Source organism: Mus caroli, chromosome 9 (assembly GCF_900094665.2).
Source record: "Mus caroli chromosome 9, CAROLI_EIJ_v1.1, whole genome shotgun sequence".
NCBI classification, from domain to species: domain Eukaryota; kingdom Metazoa; phylum Chordata; class Mammalia; order Rodentia; family Muridae; genus Mus; species Mus caroli.
In genome coordinates this window covers 62,918,087-62,940,054 of record NC_034578.1, presented here as the reverse complement: position 1 = coordinate 62,940,054, position 21,968 = coordinate 62,918,087, and the positions used below count along the sequence as shown (strand labels likewise).

Below are 21,968 nucleotides of genomic sequence, written 5' to 3'. Positions count from 1 at the left end.
AGTGCTGGGATTAAAGGCGTGCGCCACCACGCCCGGCGTTGGTTAATTATTTTAATGTTGTCCATTCTTCGTGCCTCCTAAGAATCAGCAGATGCTTTTCCCCTGGGTATATCTAATATGAATATATTGTGCCTTAGAGGTTTGTATATGCTGTTCCCTCTGCTTGTTGTTTATGCTTAGGTTCTTCATGTGACTGGCACCTTCCCATCCAGGGTCTCAGTTTAAATATACCTCTTCAGAGATAACATCTGTGGCTGTCTTAATGTAACCTCCATGGTAGTTGTTTCTGTTAACCATATGCCCTATAGGTTTTCAAGCATGCCCCACCCCCAGCTCCTTCTTTGGGGGTTTGTATGATTTAATATATAGTCCTAGCTAGCTTGAAACTCAGTTCTACGTCATCCTCTTGAGTCCTGGAATCACACAGGTGAGACAAATGCCTAGCTCTAGTAATGTCTAATTTCTATGTATTTAGTGGTCTTTTCCATTTACCATTCTATGTTCAGTGCATAATATAAAAGCTTTCCAGGGAAAGAACTCAGTAATTGTTTGATCAGTGGTCAAACTCTGTATATACGTGTCTTGAAAAGCAGTGGGAAGCACTAAGCTTTGGGGCTCCATCTCTCTTCTGACAGTGCACATAGCACGAGTCTTGCAGCAAGGAAATCAGCAGCTACGCCTACCTATGATGCTGTATGTCAGGCGGCTTTGAGTTAGTGTTTTATTATCTGTAGTCCAGCTTGTCATGCCTCATTTTTCCTCTTCTCTGTGGCTTGTCACTCTCCTGCTTGACTCTGACTCAGAGTCTTCAGACTAAAAGGATATATCAGAGAAGTGAGGTGTCTCTGAGAGCAGGGAGGAAGGGTGGAATGACAAGAGCCACCAGAAATCTTTCTCTGAGGTCACAGTTTTGGAGTTTAGAATAAGAGGGAATTTGAGTGCCTCTTGTTCTTGCTCAGTGCCCTCAGTCTGAGTGCTTAGCTGGCAGGCAGGCACCTTTTCCTCCTCAGTACTGTCAGAGCAACATGAAGGTCAGGCAGAGAGAGACAAATGAGAGCAGCTCAGGGAAAGGAGGTTACCACGGTAACAAGCAGGCAGGCCTGCTATTTGGAAGCAGGCCTAATCTTTCTCCTCCCTCTCGGTACTGGAAGATGGGTATTGTGTAGCTGACCTGCATCCTTGGGGTGGGAACCATAATCCCTTTCTGACAGTTTCTAGTGACACAGGAATGAGCTGCTTTGCATTTTAATTTGATAAACAGAAGCCACAGTTTTCTCAGAAGTGCTAGAAACATGGCTTTTTCTGGCTCTGTTCCAGGCAGAATTCTGGTTGCCACAGAGAGGAATTTGGGGTTGCTATTTATTTCTCAATAAAAACTTTGTATATCTGTGTGCTTGTGAAATATGCCTATTGGTTCAAGAAAGCTAGACTTAATGCAAGTTATCCTTGGGAGGTATGCTAAGTTTTGTCCTGCTTTAGAGGTTTGTATATGCCATTCTCTCTGCCTGTTATTTACTCTTAAGTTCTTCATGTGACTGGCACCTTCCCATCCTGGTTCTCAGTTTAAATACACCTCTTCAGAGATGCCATCTGTGGCTGTCTTAATGTAACTCCCATGGTAGTTTTTTTTTTATCCCCATATATATATATATATATATATATATATATATATATATATATACATATCCACATATATGCATATATATGAGGATAATAGTAATATATAATAATAGCAATAATAGTATATATGCATATTTGCCTTTTGAAGACTATTGAAGCCAAGCATAGTGGCACTCACCTTTAATCTCAGCATTTGGGAGGCAGAAGCATGCAGAGCTCTGTGAATTTGAGGCCAGCCTGGTCTACATGGTGGGTTAGTTACTCTCAGGGCAATGAAGGAGAGACCCTGTCTCAACCAACAAACATAAACACCACTGAGATACTCCTGCTCCCCAGCAAGCATGCGGTAATTATTTTATTTTCTGACCTCCAGCCTTCCTTCTGTGTACCACCACCCCACCCTCCCTAAGGTCTCACTATGTAACCCTGGCTAGTGTGGATCTCCCATGTAGACTAGGGTGTCCTGCCTCTGTCTACTGCATGCTAGGATCAGAGGCATAGCCCCCTCACCTGGCCAGTCTTCTTTTTTTTTTTTTTTTTTTTGGTTTTTCGAGACAGGGTTTCTCTGTGTAGCCTTGGCTGTCCTGGAACTCACTCTGTAGACCAGGCTGGCCTCGAACTCAGAAATCCGCCTGCCTCTGCCTCCCGAGTGCTGGGATTAAAGGCGTGTGCCACCACGCCCGGCCTGGCCAGTCTTCTTACTTTTCCTACTTGCACATTTCTTATTAACTCAGTACCTTTTGTTGTAATGAAATGCATACATAAACCTCCCTTTTCTCTCAAAACATAAATTTTAAACAAGGATAATAAATTTTCAGTGTAAAGTCATCTCAGATTTCCTTACTCAAAATGAGCTGGAATGTCCTTCCAGACCTCCCCTGTTGGTGATTGTTTTAAGAATCATTTATGCTCTGATAGGTCTCACTTTAGCATCGCTGGGCTGTTCCACCCTGTGTTATGACCTTTTATCCTTTTAGTCACTAAAAAGAAATAGATTGTGGCTACTTGTCCTCAACAGTAGAGATTCTTCTTTGATGAACACTCAGGTTGTTTCTGAATCTGTTTCTCCCCAGCTATAAAGCAACAGCATTGAAAAGACGGGCATGGTGGCACGTTCCTGTAATTGCTCACCTGGAAGGTGGAGGCAGGTGAATCAGGACTTGATAGTCATCCTTGTCTACATAGAGAGTTCTAGCCAGCTTGGGCTACATCTGACCACCAAATTAGTTAATGAAAAAACATTGAACTGATCTGTATATCATAAATCTGTGTGCCTGTCCTGTCATCTCACTGATGTAAGGGTTTTCTGACAAGATCTCGTTGCATAGCTCATTTGCCTTGAACCCAGAGCCCTCCTAAGAACTGAATTTACAGGCGTGCCCCATCATGCCTGATTTTGTTGGGGGTAGGGTGGGGTGATGGTGGTGGTTTATTTATCCATTTTAGTTTCGTCTGTTTTGACACTAGGTTTCATGTAACAGTTGAGTGTGACCTGAAACTCACTATGTAGTGGAGAATGATAGCCCTTTGGCTTCGAGGGTGCTGGCGTTACAATCATGGACCGACACACTTCTTAATTTTTTTTTTATTTGCTTTACTGGAGTACTAAATAGCAAATACCCTTTTGGACAGAATACTTAAAGTTTTGATTGAATTGAAGTCTTTTAAGTCCAAAGTAATCATAGTAGAGAGTATAGAATTTGTACTCAAAATCAGTGATCTGTCAATTAAAGGGTGCCAGAAAACTATAGACAGGCAGCTGCCACACGTTCAAATATGTAGGCCATAAAGCTAACATTGATCAGAAGTAGACTCCTAGCCGGGCGGTGGTGACGCACGCCTTTAATCCCAGCACTAGGGAGGCAGAGGCAGGCGGATTTCTGAGTTCGAGGCCAGCCTGGTCTACAGAGTGAGTTCTAGGACAGCTAGAGCTACACAGAGAAACCCTGTCTCGAACCCCCCACCCCCACCAAAAAAAGTGGAAAACAGAAAATAAGAAATTACCTCTGAAAGCATAATTCCCAGTGACCTGAAGACCTCCTCCCATTAAGGCCCAGTCCAAGATTTGTACCGCCACATTCCAATAGTGACAAATGGAACCAAACCTTTAGCAACAATTTACTCCACCCAGCAACTTTGAGTTTCTCTCCTCCCTCCATGTGGCCCAATATTCATGTTTAAAAGCAGAATGCTTGCCTAGCATGCACATAACACTAGGCTCAATATCCACATAAACCAGACATGGTGGCACACACTGATAATCCCAGCACTCAGAAGGTGGAGGCATGGCTGGAGAGATGGTTCAGCAGTTAAGAAGAGCACTGACTGCTCTTATATGTAAGTACACTGTACTTATAAAATAAATGAATAAATAAATAAGAAGGTAGAGGCACAAGGATTAGAAGTTAAATGTTGTCTTTAGCTACATCATGAATTCTAGACCATACTGCCAAAAGTAACCACTGCAGGGGTTTGTTGGGGGGGGGGGGGTTTGTTTGTTTGGTTGGTTTTGGTTTTTCGAGACAGGGTTTCTCTGTGTAGCCTGGCTGTCCTGGAACTCATTTGTAGACCAGGCTAGCCTCGAACTCAGAAATCTGCCTGCCTCCGCCTCCCGAGTGCTGAGGTTAAAGGCGTGCACCACCACGCCTGGCTACCACTGTGGGTTTTAAGGAGTAACTGAAATGTCTGAAAAGAGCTTTCCCAAGGGCTTGGCACACACACAATAAGCAGAAGTTAGTCACCGTGGTTACTGTCGCCTTCAGAGTTCCTTATGGTCTCCCCTTTGTGCATTTATTTCTTTGAATATTGCTGTTCTCTTCCCTGAGTTCTGTTCTGTGTGTAATCAATATCTGCGACTCTGCAACTATCTCACCCAAGCAAGTGTGGCACTTTTATGATCTACTCTCTGATTTGTCTCATAACTTCCTGACATATACATCCAGCTCACTACACTTGTTTGTTGATTCTGCCCCAGTAACATATTTGTGTTCAGTGCTACTGTACTTTGTCTCATTGTACATCCTGTTTGTGATAATGACACTAGAAAACAGCCCAGGTGTTTCTTACCTCCTGAATATTGAGTTATTCACCAAGTCCTATTTATTCTGCCTCTAATCCGTAACTTTTCACTAATCTGCCTCAGGCCAGGTTGTCTTTTCTTCCTTGGAGTGTTGTGGTGGGCTTGCTTCTGATTGGTATCCATGCCTTTGATTCATTCATCTTCTTGAAAACACAACTGAAGGTGAAGTATATGCTGCTAGGCTCTGCCAGGAGCTGTGTGTCTAGCCCTAGTACAGGAAACGCTTTAAAGCATAATGGAACATGTCACTTTCCTGATTGTCATGTTGCATTGACTCTTTACCCTGCTAGACATCTTCCACCATAATCTTCAATTCTTCTAACAAATGACTGTTGCTTCCTCTGAGACTACGTATTTGGTATTGCATCAAACCAAAAGTAACCTAATTTCCCTAATCTTTTTGTTGAATTTGTCCCTTAAGATTGAGCTGAAGGTTCCTGGGTGGTGGTGGCGCACGCCTTTAATCCCAGCACTCGGGAGGCAGAGGCGGGNGGATTTCTGAGTTCGAGGCCAGCCTGGTCTACAAAGTGAGTGCCAGGACAGCCAGGGCTACACAGAGAAACCCTGTCTCAGAAAACCATTTAAAAAAAAAGAGTGTTAGTGGCCATGTGATTTCTGGGAAGTGATCCTGAGTCCTCTGCAAAAGCAGCCAGTCTGTTTCCCTTTAGTCCAGGAGAGATGTCTTCATAAGCCAGGCAAAGTGACCTCAGGAAACTGCAGATTTAATTAGTTTTCATATCTCAAGGTTCCAAATGAAAAATAATCTAGAACTGAAGAATCTATTCCATACAGTTAGGATAAATCTAGGCCTGCTTCTGTAGTAGAGTATGGACACAGGAATGAACTTCCTACAAAAAAGAGCAATTTCTTTACAAGGGAAAGAAAGTCAAAGCCCACCCTGGTGTGATTGTACATACTTGTCACCCTAGCACAAGGAAGATGGAAGCATCAGGATAAGGAGTTTGACATTAACTTGGGCTTCGAGAGACCTTGTTTAAAATAAAATAGAAGGGGCTGGAGAGATGGCTCAGTGATTAACTGCTCTTCCAGAGGTCCTGAGTTCAATTCCCAGCAGCTTCACAGTGGCTCACAACCATCTGTAATGGGATCTGATGCCCTCTTCTGATCTGTCTGAAGACAGCTACAGTGTATTCACATACATAAAATAAATTAATTAAAAAAAAAAAAAAACCAAAAGACTACACAGGGAGACTCCATCTCAAAAATGCTAATTGTTTATTACAGCCATTTTTTAAAAAATGAAAAGAGGGGCTGGAGAGATGGCTCAGTGGTTAAGAGCACTAACTGCTCTTCCAAAGGTCCTGAGTTCAATTCCTAGCAACCACATGGTGGCTCACAACCATCTGTAATGGGATCCTATGCCCTCTTCTGGTGTGTCTGAAGACAGCTACCGTGTACTCATATAAATAAACAAACAAAGAAAGAAAAAAAGAAAGCCTAAGAGTCTGCAAGTTGGGGCTGGTGAGATGGCTCAGTGGGTAAGAGCACCCGACTGCTCTTCCGAAGGTCCGAGGTTCAAATCCCAGCAACCACATGGTGGCTCACAACCATCCGTAACGAGATCTGGCGCCCCCTTCTGGAGTGTCTGAAGACAGCTGCAGTGTACTTACATAAAATAAAAATAAAAATAAAAAAAAGAGTCTGCAAGTTGGAGTTCTGCGGACACCAGGACTTGAAGATGGCATCACTCATGCCATTGAAGGAGAAACTCACGGAGGTCAAACTTAGAAAGCTGCCGAGCTGGATACTGATACGGGATTTCACCCCCAGTGGCATTGCAGGAGCTTTTCAGAGAGGGTATGACCGGTATTACAACAAGTACATCAACATTTGAAAGGCAGCATCTCGGGGGATAAACATGGTACTGGCAGCCTATGTGGTTTTCAGCTACTGCATTTCTTACAAGGAACTCAAACATGAGTGGCGATGCAAGTACCATTGAAGAGGGGTCGCTGAGCATAACTGCCTGACCCACTCCGACCTATTCTTCAGAATTCAACTGGCTGAATCTTCATACCCTGACTGAGAACTAGTGTCCAATAAAAGGTCTGCAAGTTGGCTTACTGTGTAAAGGCACTCATTGTCAAGCCTTAAATTCAGTTCCTAGGGACCCATATGATAGAAGGAGAAAACTGACTCCTGCAAGTTGGTCCCTGACCTCCATACAGTATGACAAGTTTTATAGAGGAGACACTGTAGCAAAGCATGCCATAGTCCCAGCTCCCTGGAGGAGTGAGACAAGAGCATCACTTGAGCCCAAGAACTCAGCTTGGACAACATTAAAAGAACAGTTCAGTATCTTAAGGAAGGAAGGTGGGTGTGGTATAATGTGTCTGTGACCACTCAGCTATTAACACAGCAGAGATTTCCACCAGTCTGTCTTTTAGTTTAAGACAATTTTTCTGTTACTTGTAATAAAAATACCATGACCAAAGTATCTTATATAAGAAGTTTATTTGACTTACAGCTCCAGAGAAACATGACTGTCATGTCACGAGGCAAGGCAGCAAGCAACAGGCAAGGCAGCAGGAAGATGATGCAGGGAGCCTGTATCTCAGACATAAGAACAGCAGAGAGAGCAAATTGGAAGTGGAATAAGACTACGAACACTCAGAGTCTACCCCAGTGACATGTTTTCCGCAGCAATGTCACATTTCATAACCCCTCCAAAAAACAGTGCCACTCCCTGGGGACCAAGTGTTTAAATGTCTATGGGGGACATTTCTCATTCAAACATTACAACAATTACATAGCATTTGTGCTACATGAGATTCTTTCTCAAACAAGCAAGCATTGCACTGTATTTATTGCATGTGTGTGGGGAAAGAGCCATAGCACTTATGTGGGAGTGGTAGGAAGGCAACTTAAGGGCACTGATTTTACTCCCTCCACCATGTGGGTCCTGGGGAGCATTAAACACAGGTCATCAAGCTTAGCAAGGAAGTACCTTTACCTGCTGAGCCATTTCAAGGGTCTGGTGTGTAGACGATGTATAGAAACTTAGAAAACTTGGCTGATGAGAAGTTTGAGAAGCAGGGCGCAGTAGAACTGTGTAACCATAGCACTAGGAAGTCGCAGCTTGAAGAGGCTCAGCTCAAGTTGGAGCCCAGTGTAGTCTCCATTGTCAATTTGAGGCCAGCCACAGCTAGACAGTGAGACCTTGTCTTTTTTTTTTTTTTTAAGTAAACCATTCTATACAACAGTTGTCCTACCACTTGACATTTTAGACCTATACTTGAAGTTTAAATGCCAAGAACAAGAAAGTTTCCTGTAGAAAATGATGTCTCTCTTACTACAGGATGTGGCAGACAATTTATAGAGAGGAAAGCTGAAGGGGAGAGAAGAAACTGTAATTAGAATATATTGTATGAAAAATATCTTCAATAAAAGAAAAAAGCTACATATTAAAAAAATGATGTCTCAGAGTTAAGGGCTCATTAAAAGGAAGGTAGATGATGGCTTCTAATTTCAGATATGCTTTTTTGTTTGTTTGTTTGTTTTGGTTTTTCGAGACAGGGTTTCTCTGTGTAGCCCTGGCTGTCCTGGCACTCACTTTGTAGACCAGGCTGGCCTCGAACTCAGAANNCCGCCCGCCTCTGCCTCCCGAGTGCTGGGATTCAGGGTGTGCGCCACCACGCCCGGCTTCAGATATGTTTTATCTGTCCTTGGTAATGTTGCCAAAGAAATGAGCATTTAGAGAGGGTGACTCCTTCCCTCTGTCAAGGGCAGACATCAGTTCTGTCAGTGATTTGGTTGGTTGGTTGGTTGGTTGGTTGGTTGGGTTTGTCAAGAATAGGTTCAGTAGTCACTTAGTAGAGTGTAGGGACTAGAGTTTGCAAAGGATAACTTACAACTTTGAGATCGAATCCTCTTGCCTCTGCCTCCCAAGTATTGACATTACAAGTCTGCATCATTGTACACAGCCTTAGCATTCTACTTTCTATACTCTCTTGTATGATTATTTTGAACAAATCTTCTTAGAGCTAGTGCCGTTGCCAGTATAACTATCTTTCTGCCTTTTTAAAGTGTTTAATTTTTATTTATTTATTTGGTTTTTTTGAGGCAGGGTTTCTCTGTGTAGCCCTGGCTGTCCTGGAACTCACTCTGTAGACCAGGCTTGCCTCGAACTCAGAAATCCACCTGCCTCTGCCTCCCAAGTGCTGGGATTAAAGGCATGCGCCACCACTGCCTGGCTTAAATGTTTAATTTTTAGTTATGTGTATGTGTGAATGTCTGAGCTAGAGTGCAAGAGTCTGCACAGACAAGACATCAGAATCCTTGTAGCTAGAACTAAAGCCATTGTGAGCCACTGATGTGGATGCTGGGAGCTGAACAGGTCCTCTGTAAGAAAAGGACATGCTCTTAACTGCTGACTCTTTTCTGTCTTTTGACTAGGAACATGAAGGTATGAGATCCACATTGTGAAGGGAAAAGGAAGTCTGTCCCAAATATATCTTCTTTAGAACATTTTCTATCCCAAAACTGTACTGCAGCCTGGAACAATTTTCTCCATCAGTGCCTCTCCTGTGGAAGTCAGTGGATAATTACTTCTTGTGAGGAGATTAATGACCTTGGCCTTTCTATATTATTCTCTCTGTCCCTATCTCTGAGCTGCCTGCCTGTCAGCACCCCAGAACCTTAATAGATGCTATTGAGAATCTTAATGGGTGCTGTTAAACTAATATGGAAAGGTGAACTGAAAAGAAATATCACCAAAAGATACAGGAAATGGACTTTATGGAACTTCAGATTTGTTCTAAATTCTTGGTTTCTTTTCAGGCTTCTGTTTGTTTTGTTTTTTCCTTGCTATGTAACTGAGCCCAGGGATGCCCAGTAAAAAAATGTCCCAATCAGAGATTTAAGAATTGGTCCAACTTATGTTGTAGCCATGGAGACATTTGATGACCTTAACTTTTCACATCCCTATGCTTTATTTCCCCTGCTGGTGCCAGTCAATTGACATCTCTGTTTGGGGGCCCTAGGTATGAAAAAGATAGCAAGTGAGTAATTTTCTGATTTTAATTTTCTTGCAGAGTAATAAATGAAGCAATGCTTGTTCCAGAAAGTAGCTGAATATGATATACTATCAAGCAATCTAGAATTTTTATTTGTTTGCTTTTGTTTTACCAAATAGGGTTTCTCTGTGTAGCTCTGGCTGTCCTTGAACTCCCTCTGTAGACCAGGCTGGCCATCTGCCTCTGCCTCCCAAATGCTGGGATTAAAGGTGTACACCACCACCACTACTACCACCTGGCGCCATCTAGACTATTAGGTGTATATCACAGTGCTACTTATAATGTATTATGGCTTTGTGTAGATTCTAATTGCACCCAAATAATAATTAGTAGAGCTGGTATTATAATTAAACACTATGATTCTCTGTGATCGTTCTTTAAATTTCTGTTGGAAAGGAAGATTTCTTTGATTTCCCATACTTCCCTTCTAATTCAGTGCATAATAAAGTAAAGCTAACTTCATACAGAGACACAGCTCTGCTTAGTGGCTCTGACCTGTGAGGTAGTTTTGATGTGTACGTGTTAATGAAACCCTGAGCTATGAAAGCTGGAGATGTCGCTCAGTCAGTAGAGTGAGTGCTTATCTGGCACACAGAAGGCCTGGGTTCAGTTCCCAGTACTACATAAAGCAGGGCTTGGTGGCACCTATCTGTAACCCCAACACATAGATAGTAGAGGCAAGGAGATCAGAAGTGCAAGGTTATCCTCAGCCACACCTTAATTCCAAGGCTGGACTAGGATTCTCCAAAGGGGAAAAAAATCTTTGAAAGCAGGTGTAGTGCCTTATACATGTAATTTCAGCACTATGGAGGATGGAATATTAGTGAGATGGATTGTGGTAAATTCAAGTCCAGACTGGACTACATAACAAGAGCTGTGACAGCCACCTAGACTAGAGTGAGGCCTTACCTCCTACCACCAAAAGAATTTTAAAAACAACAGCAACAAAAACAGGTTTTTGGTTTTGTTTTTAAAGATTTATTTATTCATTTATTTTATGTATATGAGTACACTATAGCTGTACAGATAGTTATGAGTCTTCATGTCATTGTTGGGAATTGAATTTAGGACCTCTGCAATCTGGTCAGCCCTGCTCAGTCCCTGCTCACTCTGGCCCAAAGATTTATTTATTATACATACATACACTGTAGCTGTCTTCAGATGCACTAGAAAAGGGCATCAGATCTCATTATGAGTGGTTGTGAGCCACTCAGGACCTTCAGAAGAGCAGTCAGTGCTCTTACCCTCTGAGTCATCTCGCCAGCCCAACAAAAACAGTTAATTATTAGCCAACTATAGTGGCACACATCTTTAATCTCAGCACTCTGGAGGCAGAGGCAAGGGAATCTCTGAGTTTCCGGCCAACCTGGTCTACAGAGATAGTTCCAGGATAGCTAGTGATGCACAGAGAAACCCTGTATTGAAAAACAAACAGCAGCCGGGCGGTGGTGGCGCACGCCTTTAATCCCAGCACTTGGGAGGCAGAGGCAGGTGGATTTCTGAGTTCGAGGCCAGCCTGGTCTACAAAATGAGTTCCAGGACAGCCAGAGCTACACAGAGAAACCCTGTCTCGAAAAACCAAAAAGAAAAAAGAAAAAAAAAAAGAAAAACAAACAGCAATAACAGAATCCTGGGGTATAGCATTTCCACTAACATTTTTGTTGAGGTGTTCAGTAGCAAAGTTTAGTACGATAGACTGCTCAAAAGCAGCAGTGGCATTTCCATCTCACATCTGATCTTTTCTGTGTTTCTCAGTGCAGAACTGGGATCTGGCTCTTATCTATAGCACACTAGTATGCCTTTCTGGACTCAGAGAGAGCAAGAGTAGATGTCTTTCTGGTGACCTCTGTGCCTGATAGTGCTGCCTCCGTTGTGGAATGGATTGTTAACAGAGCATGTGCAAGCAAGGCAATCTGCAAGCTCACAGAAGGATTTTTTGTTTGGGGAGGTTTGTTAATTGGTTGGTTTGACTTTCTTTGGGATCCAGAGGTGTTGAAACAGGGTTTACCACAAACTCCTTTGTAGCCCAGACTGGCTTCTTGCTCACAGTGATGTACTAGGCACAACCTTCTGGATACTGGGATTGCAAGTATGAGCCACCACACCCAGCTGTGTCCTAAACTAGATCAGTCTTTGTATCCAAGAAAGAGTACCTTGAAGGGACTTATTTTGGTACCAGAAGAAAGACTGTATATACCGATAGTGCTCAGTCTTAGTTCTTTCTTATAAAAAGAAGAGAGATAGAGAAGTAGCTAGAGTGCAGATGGTCTGTATATTCTGTTCCTGACTTTTCTAACTGTACCTCTCAAAGCTGTATTCTAGCACTATAAAGTAGTAGTAGGAACATTCCAGTTTACCTTCAAACCTATGGAGTGTTGTGTGTGTGTGTGTTTGCATGCACACACATGTATAGTGTATAAAGGCCAGATGTGAGTGTCTGATACCTTCCTCTATTGCTCCCCTGTTTTGGTTTGGTTTGTTTTGGACAGGGTCTCTAACTAAACCCACAATTTGCCATTTTGACTAGCAAAGCTGAACAACAAGCCCCCGGGAATGAACCATCCATCTCCACTCCAGATTCCATTGCTGGAGTTAAAGATACACACCACCACACCCAACTTTTCTATGTGTGCTGGGGATTTGAACTCAGGTTCTCATGTTTGTACTATACTCACTGAGCTATCTCCCTAAACCCTGTGTAGAGAATGGTTGGTTGGTTGGTTGGTTGAATAGAGACAAGGTCTCTCTGTGCAGCATTGACTGGCCTGGAACTCACAGATACCTGCCTGCCTCCACCTCAAGAGTACTGGAATTAATTTAAGGGATGCACCATCATGCCTAGCTTGTGTGGGAAATTTAAAGGGCCTTTCAAGGACCTACTACATCACAAAAAGAGAGAGCAGAGCAGAATACTCATCATACAACTTGCACTTCGTTTCATTTTATGAAAAAGGTAGTGTTGGAGCCGGGTGTGAAGAGAAAGATGTGGATAGCTTTTTTGGGCAGCTCTTTGGGGACCAGAATTAGTCAAAGAATCACTGTGTCAACATTCTGTGGACTCTGAAAGTGTTGGTTGTTCTGCAGTAGTGGTAACTTCCTAAACTAAGAAGTCAGAGCCAGCTATAAAAAAATGCAGGCAGTATCTAAACAGCTTTGAGACTGAATTTTCTCAAGAGTAGAAAGGTACATGTGGGGAGAGAAGTCGTTTATAGGCAGAATGTTGGCCATGCACTAACTTAACCTCAGGTCAGAGTTCATTGCAGAGCTGACCAGGAGTTTGGATAGCGGCTGTGTGTTTCTATCTCCAAAAGTCTCTCTAGTCAAAGACCATAGTTAGCATCCTTGTCAGTCTCATCTTTTGATTAAGATTAGCCACTCTGAAGAACCGGATTTAAGCCAGCTGAAGAGTCTTTCATAGGGGAAGGGAACCAAATCCATAACTCCTTTTCTAAGCTTGCTGATTGGTGCCATGTGTTGAGAGGAAATCAGTGCATGTGTGTATTAACTTTGTATGTGTGGAAGAGTCTTAGTTAGGATCTGGGCATTATGGACTCACCGTTAGTAATTTGTCACCTTGATACATGCTAGTATTTAGCCAGTAACGAGGGCCTGGAGAGATGGCTCGTAGTTAAGAGTGCGACTTTCCTTGTAGCGGGCTAGAGTTAGGTTTCCAGAACAGGTTGAATGGCTCCCAACCATCTATAACTCCAGGTCCAGGAGAGTCTGACATCCTCTTCTGCCCTCCAAGGACACCACACAAAAACTCACACACATAATTAAAAATAAAGCAAGGGGAGGGCTTGGAGTTTAGCCCAATGATAAAGTTCATGCTGAGCAAGCCCAGGGCTTGAGTTTGGTCCACAGCTCAGGAGCTGGAGAGAGAGCTCACCAGTTAAACGCATTTTCGGCTGTTACACAGGCCTCCAGCCTGGTTCCCAGCAGCCACACAGGAGCTCATAACCATCCATAACTGCAGTGCTTTCCTAGTAGCACATACATGGTGTATATGCGTGTATGTAGGCAAAATATTCATACCCATACAATAAAAAGTTTTAAATCTTTTTTTAAAAAAATAAATCTTGGGCTGGAGAGATGGCTCAACGGTTAACTGGCTGTTCTTCCAGAGGTCCTGAGTTCAATTCCCAGCAACCACATGGTGGCTCACAACCATCTGTAATGGGACCTGATGCCCTCTTCTGGTGTGTCTGAAGACAGCTAAAGCGTACTCATGTAAATAAAATAAATAAATTCTTTAAATAAATAAATAAATCTTTAACATAAGTAATAAATGGCCACCATCCACCTTGTTACTTCCAAGCATGTTTTATTCTGGAACTTGAATAATTTATGTTCTGTGAAGTTCTAACTTTCAAAGTAGATTACTAGTGTTCAACCATTTAGTGTGTGCATAATCAGTTGTATCTTCATGCTGGTATGGATTGACTTGTGCATAATAGCATCATCTCCTGTGTATTAGAGACACATTTGATGTTACTGTCCTATTCAAAGATGTTATACTCATTGACCAACCACCAATTTTTGAGTTTCAGAAATCCCCATCAAATTGCTCCCAGCCCTCCTACAATTTGTAAACTTTCTCCTAACTAAAGATGTATTAAAGCTTCTAGGATAATTAGCAATGATAGCATTACTGAATCTGGGTTCTCTTTATCTCTAGCCTGTATTCATTGATTTTAACCTGATAGATTGAGTACTAGTAGGAAGTACAATGGTGAGTAATATATAACTCAGAAGCTGGGAGCTTGCCATTTTGTTTGGTTTGGTTTTGGTTTTGTTTATGTAGTGCAAACTGGAATTCAGGTTCTGTCTGCCTCAGAGGTGGAGGCAAAGCAGATCTTTGTGAGTTTTAAGGGAGCCTGGTCTACATAGAGAGTTCCAGGCCAACCAAGGCTACCCAGGTGCGACCTTGAGTGGGGAGTAGTGAGGCAGATGCAGGCAGAAGGATTGGTGTGAATTCAAAGCCATCCTGGGCTACAAAGTGAGACTTCCCTCAAATAAAAGAAAATAAGGCCAGCCATGATGACATATGTTTAATATCAGTATTTGTTAAGATTAGGAGGTTAAGGGCATCCTTTGCTAGCTACATAGGGAATCTGAGGCCAACCTGAGTCACCCTCTTCTAAGTAAACAAAAGTAGATAGATCGATAAGTAAACAAAAATAGATAGGTAGGTAGACAGACAGACAGATAGATAGATAGTTCTAGTCTGAGATGTTGTCATCTAAACCACATGTTTGTAGTGGTATCATGAGGTAGAACTTGAGAGGAAAAGACAAATAGAACTATGTTAAGTACAGAAAGCAGTATGTCCTCTAATGGTCTTCTTATAGCTCAGCTATACTTTCTCTTCTCTTACAGATGGAGTCCCCAGTTTCCACCCCAGCGGTGCTGCCACTGCACCTGTTAGTGCCAGTGGTCAATAATGACATCTCATCTCCCTGTGAGCAGATCATGGTCCGTACCCGATCAGTTGGTGTCAACACATGCGATGTGGCTCTAGCCACAGAGCCTGAGTGCTTAGGCCCCTGTGAACCTGGAACCAGCGTCAACCTTGAAGGCATCGTGTGGCAGGAAACAGAAGATGGTAAGTCCATCCTGCTCAATTGGCTCTGCAGAAGAGTCCCTAGAGGCTTAGTGGTATAAATATTGCCACCAAAAAAATGGGAACACTGCCAAGCACCCATAAGAGTATTCATTGTCCCCCTAAATTATTTCCCTTTTTTAGCTGGTACACAGTCATTTACTAAGTGCTTGCTGTGTCGTTTAAACTATATCAGTACTCTCTAAGCCCTCCATTATGTTTTATATCAGGGATTTAGATGACAGGTGGAATTTTCAATTAGACTTTAAGAGGAACTAATAAAAAGGCGTTTGAGGGAATCAAGGAAATAGAGACCAGTACTGTGTTTGTTTGAGGGTTTTTTTAATTTTTTGTTTTTTTAATGTGTTGGTGATTTATCAGCATCTATGTGTGAGGGACATACTAGAACTGAAGTTACAAGCAGTTGTGAGCTGCCAAGTGCTTATAGGGAATTGAACCAGGGTCCTCTGGAAGAGCAGCCATTGCTCTTAACAGAAACCAGTGTGTTCTCTAAGGATCTTCTTGTAACTCAGCTAGTACTTGCTGCTGCTTGAGCCATCTCTCCAGCCTCTGTGTTTGTTACAAAGGCAGATTGATTGGGGGCAGCTCTTGGCTGGGCAGTTTCACTGGCTTTGGAGAACAGGGCCAGGGAAACTGCCATGCAGACATGGGGGTGGGAGGTGTTGGTCTTGATTTTAAAAAAACAAAAAACATAAACATGGTCTCATGTAGCCCGTGGTAGCTTCAAAGTTAATATGTAGCTAATGATGGCTTTAAATTCTGGTTCCTCCTGCTTCTACCTCTCAATTACTGGGATTGCAGAAGTGTACTACCACACCTGCCACTCTTAAATTGTGCCACTTAATGTTGGCACAGTGAATTTTAAGTATTTCCAGGTATACAGGCAACTCCTTCCTTCCACAGGTCACCTCATTGTCCAACTACCTACACATTTGATGTGTCTGTCCCTGAGTACATACAGTCTTTATGGGCCTTGTCAGTAGGGAAATTTGGGGCTTTCACCTGGCTTGCTATTAGCTGCCATGCAGACTTTTTATATGTTCCATTTGCCCTGGAGAACAGAAACTCTACTGTTAGAATTTCTGAACAGAAACATGAACAGAAAAGAATGGGGGTACAAAGGCACTTAACCATTTAAGTCAGATCCCTTGGTAACATTTAGTTACTTTGAGTGCAAAGGATTCTTTAATAAAAAACCAAGTTCTCATCATGGGGGATGGGAGGTGGCACACATCTTTAATCCTAGCACTGTGGAGGCAGAAGTGGATAGATCTCTGAGTTCCAGGACAGCCAAAGAGACTGTCTTAAAGGAGAGGGGAGTGGGGGGGGGGGTAGGCTGGAGAGATGGCTCAATGGTTAAGAGCACTGACTGCTCTTCCAAAGGTCCTGAGTTCAAATTCCACCAACCACATGGTGGCTTACAACATCTGTAATGAGATCCAATGCCTTCTCCTGGTGTGTCTGAAGACAGTGTACTCATATAAATAAAAAGTAAATTTTTTTTTTTAAAGTGAACTTCTCATCCAAGTGTCTGTGGTTGGAGAACACAGCCACAATTCCTGTTGTGACTCTGTGGCGGTACCCAGAGGAACACAGCTAACTATCTCTGATATAGCAGCACTAACTTGTCAGTCTACTAGTAGGCTGTTCTCATAAGTATTTTTATTGTCATTTGGCGTTACTGAAAGCCCTCTGTGCAGTAGATGCTAATGTATTTCAAGTGAAAAGGTTATAGAAACTTATGCAAAAATCTAGATGTGTATTTACAGTGTGCAATCTGGAAATAAGAAATTAGATGTCTAATTTTTAAATGTGAGGCTGTGAAATGGGTCAAGTTAAGAGCACTGGTTGCTCTTCTAGGGGATCCAAGTTTGATTTCTAACATCCCCGAGGCAGCATATAACCATATAAAATTCCAGTCCCAGGAAATCCCCGCTTTTGGCTTCCTTGCGCACCAGGCACATGCATAGTTCAGATACACACAGGCAAAATATCCATACACATAAAAAACCTTTGAAATAATAAGTAAAATATAAAATGATATTGCCTGCCTGTGGCTAAGTATCTGAGCACACTAATTGTGTTAGAATGACAAATGTATGTAGACAGCAGGAACTTAATCTTATTTATGTATGTATGTATGTATGTATGTATGTATGTATGTATTTTATTTAAATATATTTTAGGTATATGTATATTTTGCCTGCATGTATCATAGGCAGTGCCCACAGTGGCCAGGAGAGAGTTTGGAAAAGGTTGTTACCCACTATGTAGGTACTAAAGTTGAATCCAAATCCTCTATAAGAGCAGCCAGTGCTCTTAACCACTGAGCTCTCTTTCCAGTCCCATGGGCAGAGTCTTTGGGCCACTATGCAATCTTCAGGAGAGATCTGTGCCTCAATGTGTTGTAAAACATGTAATTTCCTGCTTATGTGTTCTACTCTCTTCATGGTGGTTGGCTTTTCTCTAAGAACAAAATATGAACCTTAGGGGCTGGAGAGATGGTAGTTTCTTAGTAGTTAAGAAAACTGGATGCTCTTTTAGAGAACCCAAGTTTGGTTCACACCACCATTTAGCTACCCATAACTCCAGCTCCAGGGCTCTGATACCCTCTCTGGCCTCCTGCATACATGTGGCATGCTGCACTATACACACACACACACACACACATTTTTTTTTAAAGATTTATTTATTGTGCTGGGCAGTGGTGGCGCACGCCTTTAATCCCAGCACTTGGGAGGCAGAGGCAGGTGGATTTCTGAGTTCGAGGCCAGCCTGGTCTACAGAGTGAGTTCCAGGACAGCCAGGGCTACACAGAGAAACCCTGTCTCGAAAAACAAACAAACAAATGAACCTGAGAAAGTCTTTTCAAGAGAGTGAAACAAACTCATTCCACCTTCCAATGACAATGAAAATCTTTAAGGATGCCTACTTTCTCTCACTGCTGTGGAGATTTAATTAGCAGTGCTGGAGATAGACTCTCGGGCCTTTGTGCTATGTAAACACTATACCACTGATCTATATCCTTTCTCTGTTGTCCATATTTTCCACTGTTTACAAAATTCAACAAAATCAGGGACTCTGCTCACCATTGAATCCCAACACTTGAGCTGTTGTGCACACAAATGAGTGTGCAGCTGTGCACATGTACTACACGTGCAGAGGCCAACACAGGACATTGTGTGTCTCTTCCCCTTTCATCGTCTGCCTTACTGCCTTGAGATAAGGCATCTCACTGCTCCAGAAGCTCACTTACGAGGTCGACTGGCCAGTGAGCTCTTAGGATTTGCCTCCCAGGGCTAAAAGCATAGGCACCCACAGCCATGTCCTCCTTTTGTTGTGAAGTAAGTACTTTGGAGTTCAGGTTGGTTTCAGACTCATTTTGTAACCAAGGATGAGCTTGAACACCTGGTCCTCCTGTTTGCACCTCCCAAGTAAAATTTAACTGTGTAAGGGCTAGAGAGGTGGCTCAGTGGTCATGGGAACCAGCATCAAGTTTCACAGATGACCCTACCTCTGATGCCAAGAGAGCTGATCCCCTCTTCTAGCCACTGCAGGCACCTGAGTACACAGCATATACATGGACATAGGCTTGTTTGTACATGCAAACACACACACATATATAAGCAAAATAAAAATCTTAAATAATTGTGTGGCCAAAAAGAAAAGCAAAACTGCTATTATAATCTTTGCCAATAATCTGGGGCAATAGGATAGCCAACTCAAGACCAGCCTTGGATACATAGTAAGTTCACCATAGAACATAAAAGAAAAAGAAAGTCTTTTTGTTTGAATGAATAACATCTGTGTCATTCTGTTTCTGTTAACATATATGTAACAAGTCCTTTACTATTACTTCAACTCACAATTATGTCATTACTTTCCAGACTTCTCTAAGAACAAATACTGCTTTTAGAGTATTTGATATCCTTTTTATTTATTTAAATATGTAAGAGTTGTTGTTTTGTTTTGTTATGTTGAGACAGTGTCCTTTTTTTTTAAGGTTTACTTCGCATGTGAGAATGATTTGCCGTGTGTGTGTGTGTGTGTGTGTGTGTGTGTGTCTGTGTGTGTGTGTCTGTGTGTGTGTGTGTGTGTGTGCCACTTGAGTGCCTGGTGCTCACAGAGGTCAGAAAAGGGCATCACATCCTCTAGAACTTGAGTTTCATAAGGTTGTGAGCAACCATGTGGATGCTGGGAATCAAACCTAATTCCTCTGCAAAAAGTGCTCTTATGTTAATTGCTATTGTATAGATGCATGGTACAGGCCTGAGAAAATGTGTCCTAGGACACACACGAGGTGGGAGGACAACTTCTTGTGAGGTTGTTATCTCCTTCCACTGAACGTGGATTCTGGGGTCAAACTCAAATCTGCAGGTGTTTGGGCAGCAAATACCTTTATCCTCAGAACCATATTGCTGACCTTACTTTTAGAATTTTAGTACCAGATTTTTCCTATTTTTGTCTTGTGTTTAACCCTAAGAGAATGCTTTCCTGCTTTTCTTCATTCCTTCCTTTCATTCTGAGGGGAAAAGAATTATTCTAGAGAGATACATTGTACTTTGCTTACTGACTACCCGGGAGAAGCTTTTATGTGAATTAATACTTGGCACATGTCTCTTCAAGAAATAAGATGTCCTCAAGATCTAGATTTCTTTTTTAAGATTTATTTATTATATATGAGTAGACTGTAGCTGTCTTCAGACACACCAGAAGAGGGCAACAGATCCGATTACAGATAGATGTGACCCACCATGTGGTTGCTGGGAATTGAACTCAGGACTCTGGAAGAGCAGTCAGTGCTCTTAACCACCGAGCCATCTCTCCAGCCCAAGATCTAGATTCTTTCTAGACAGGGTTTCTCTGTGTAGCCCTGGCTGTCCTGGAACTCACTCTGTAGACCAGGCTGGCCTCGAACTCAGAAATCCACCAGCCTCTGCCTCCCAAGTGCTGGGATTAAAGGCGTGCGCCACCACCGCCTGGCTAAGATCTAGATTCTTGAGTCAGTCTTCCTTTTAATCATAAGAACTACAGATACAGCTGGGCGTGGTGGCGCCCTACATACAAGTGTAGGGATTACAAGCATACTTCATTGTTCCTGGCTCTGATGTGGCACTCTTAATCCTCCGCCTCTGTCTCCCAGGTGTTGGACTGGGCATGTATCACCATGCCTGGCTATCTAGGATGATTGTTTTATACCTGTGGTACTTCCAAGACAGCAAGACTGACTTTAGATAAGAATTCCAGAAGTTGCTATAGTTTGTCCTTTTAGACAGCAATACTAAACCAGAGGTGTTGGTCTCTGCCATACGTGCTTTACACAGGAATTGGTATTGTGGTAAAAGGAGCATCTGCCATTACTATTGTGACCCTTGACCCTGAGTTGGTTACTTTCTCATAGCTGTAACCAGATAAGAAGAAACAACCCTAAGGGAGACAGGGATTTTTTATTTGTGGGGGTGGGGATTTACATTTTAAAAAGGGATACAGTCATGGCCTGGAAGCTGTGGTGGCAAGAACATGAAGCAGTTGGTCACCTTGTATCTGTATCAAGAGGCAGAGAGTGGACAGGAAGTAGGATGGTCAAGCTTTGAAAAGCTAATGCTCACCCATCCTGTAGCAAGGCCAAATTTCCTGAAAATTCCCCAACCTTCCAAAACAGCACCACCTTCTAGGAACTAAGTATTCAGATGCATAAGCCAATGGGTGACATTTCACCCTCAGACCACAGCAGGCTCTCCTTGGAAAAGGTTGTCAATTCCTAGCCTTAATGTTTGTCCATATCACACATTTTTAAAATTTTTGTCTTCCAGCTGTTAGCTATACCTTCAGAAAGAGCTCCAGAATAGTTTATTATATTTACCCAGATTGGTATTTGAAGTGTCAATCCACTGTTCACTTCTGTCTGAGGAACCAGTTTGGTAATTCTAGAGCTGATCTGCTGCTATTCTGTAAAAATAAGTGTTTTGCTTGCGTGTATGTATGTGGACCATGTGCATACTGGAAGTCAGAAGAGGGTGTTGGATCCCCTGTTGTGGGAGATTATAAGTTCCATGTGGTACTGGGACCCGGAGTTCTCTGCAAGAGCAACAAGTGCTCTTAACATTTGAGCCATCTCTCCAGCTCCCATTATGGCCATGTCTGTTAGGACTATCAAACTTGAGGGCTGTTGTACTCTCAGAAACATGAGTATGGAGAAACCTCAAAGGCAGAAAAGGAAGGAAGGGTGTTGAGTAGGCAGCCCCTCCCTGGCTCTGCTGCCTTCTCAGCTGCCTCTCAGAACATTTCTGCTTGTAGATGATTTATGTGCTGTTCCTTTGACATTTGTATTTTAAAATTCTGCTATTAAAAACAAAACTGTGGGGGCTAGAAAGATGGCTCAGCAGTTAAGAGCACTGACTTTTGAGTTCAATCCCCAGCAGCCACGCGGTGGCTCACAGCCACCTGTAATGGGATCTGACACCCTCTTCTGGGGTGTCTGAAGGGGGGGGGGTGAGTTCCTTTAAAATGAATAAAAATGTATTAAAATTGTCTCACGAAAGCCCGGCATGGTGCCACACGCCTTTAATCCCAGCACTCGGGAGGCAGAGGCATGCAGATTTCTGAGTTC

General features: G+C 42.7%; 1 protein-coding gene and 1 pseudogene across 1 annotated transcript in view; both read left to right on the top strand.

Annotated features, from left to right (window-relative positions):
* Znf609 (zinc finger protein 609) overlaps positions 1 to 21,968 on the top strand; it is a 136,948-nt gene that overhangs the window by 80,923 nt on the left and 34,057 nt on the right. The window contains exon 3 of the mRNA XM_021171766.2: positions 15,115 to 15,340. Coding sequence (XP_021027425.1) covers positions 15,115 to 15,340 — 226 coding nt within the window. The remainder of the gene's footprint in view (positions 1 to 15,114; positions 15,341 to 21,968) is intronic.
* Positions 6,399 to 6,838, top strand: LOC110301333 (annotated as a pseudogene).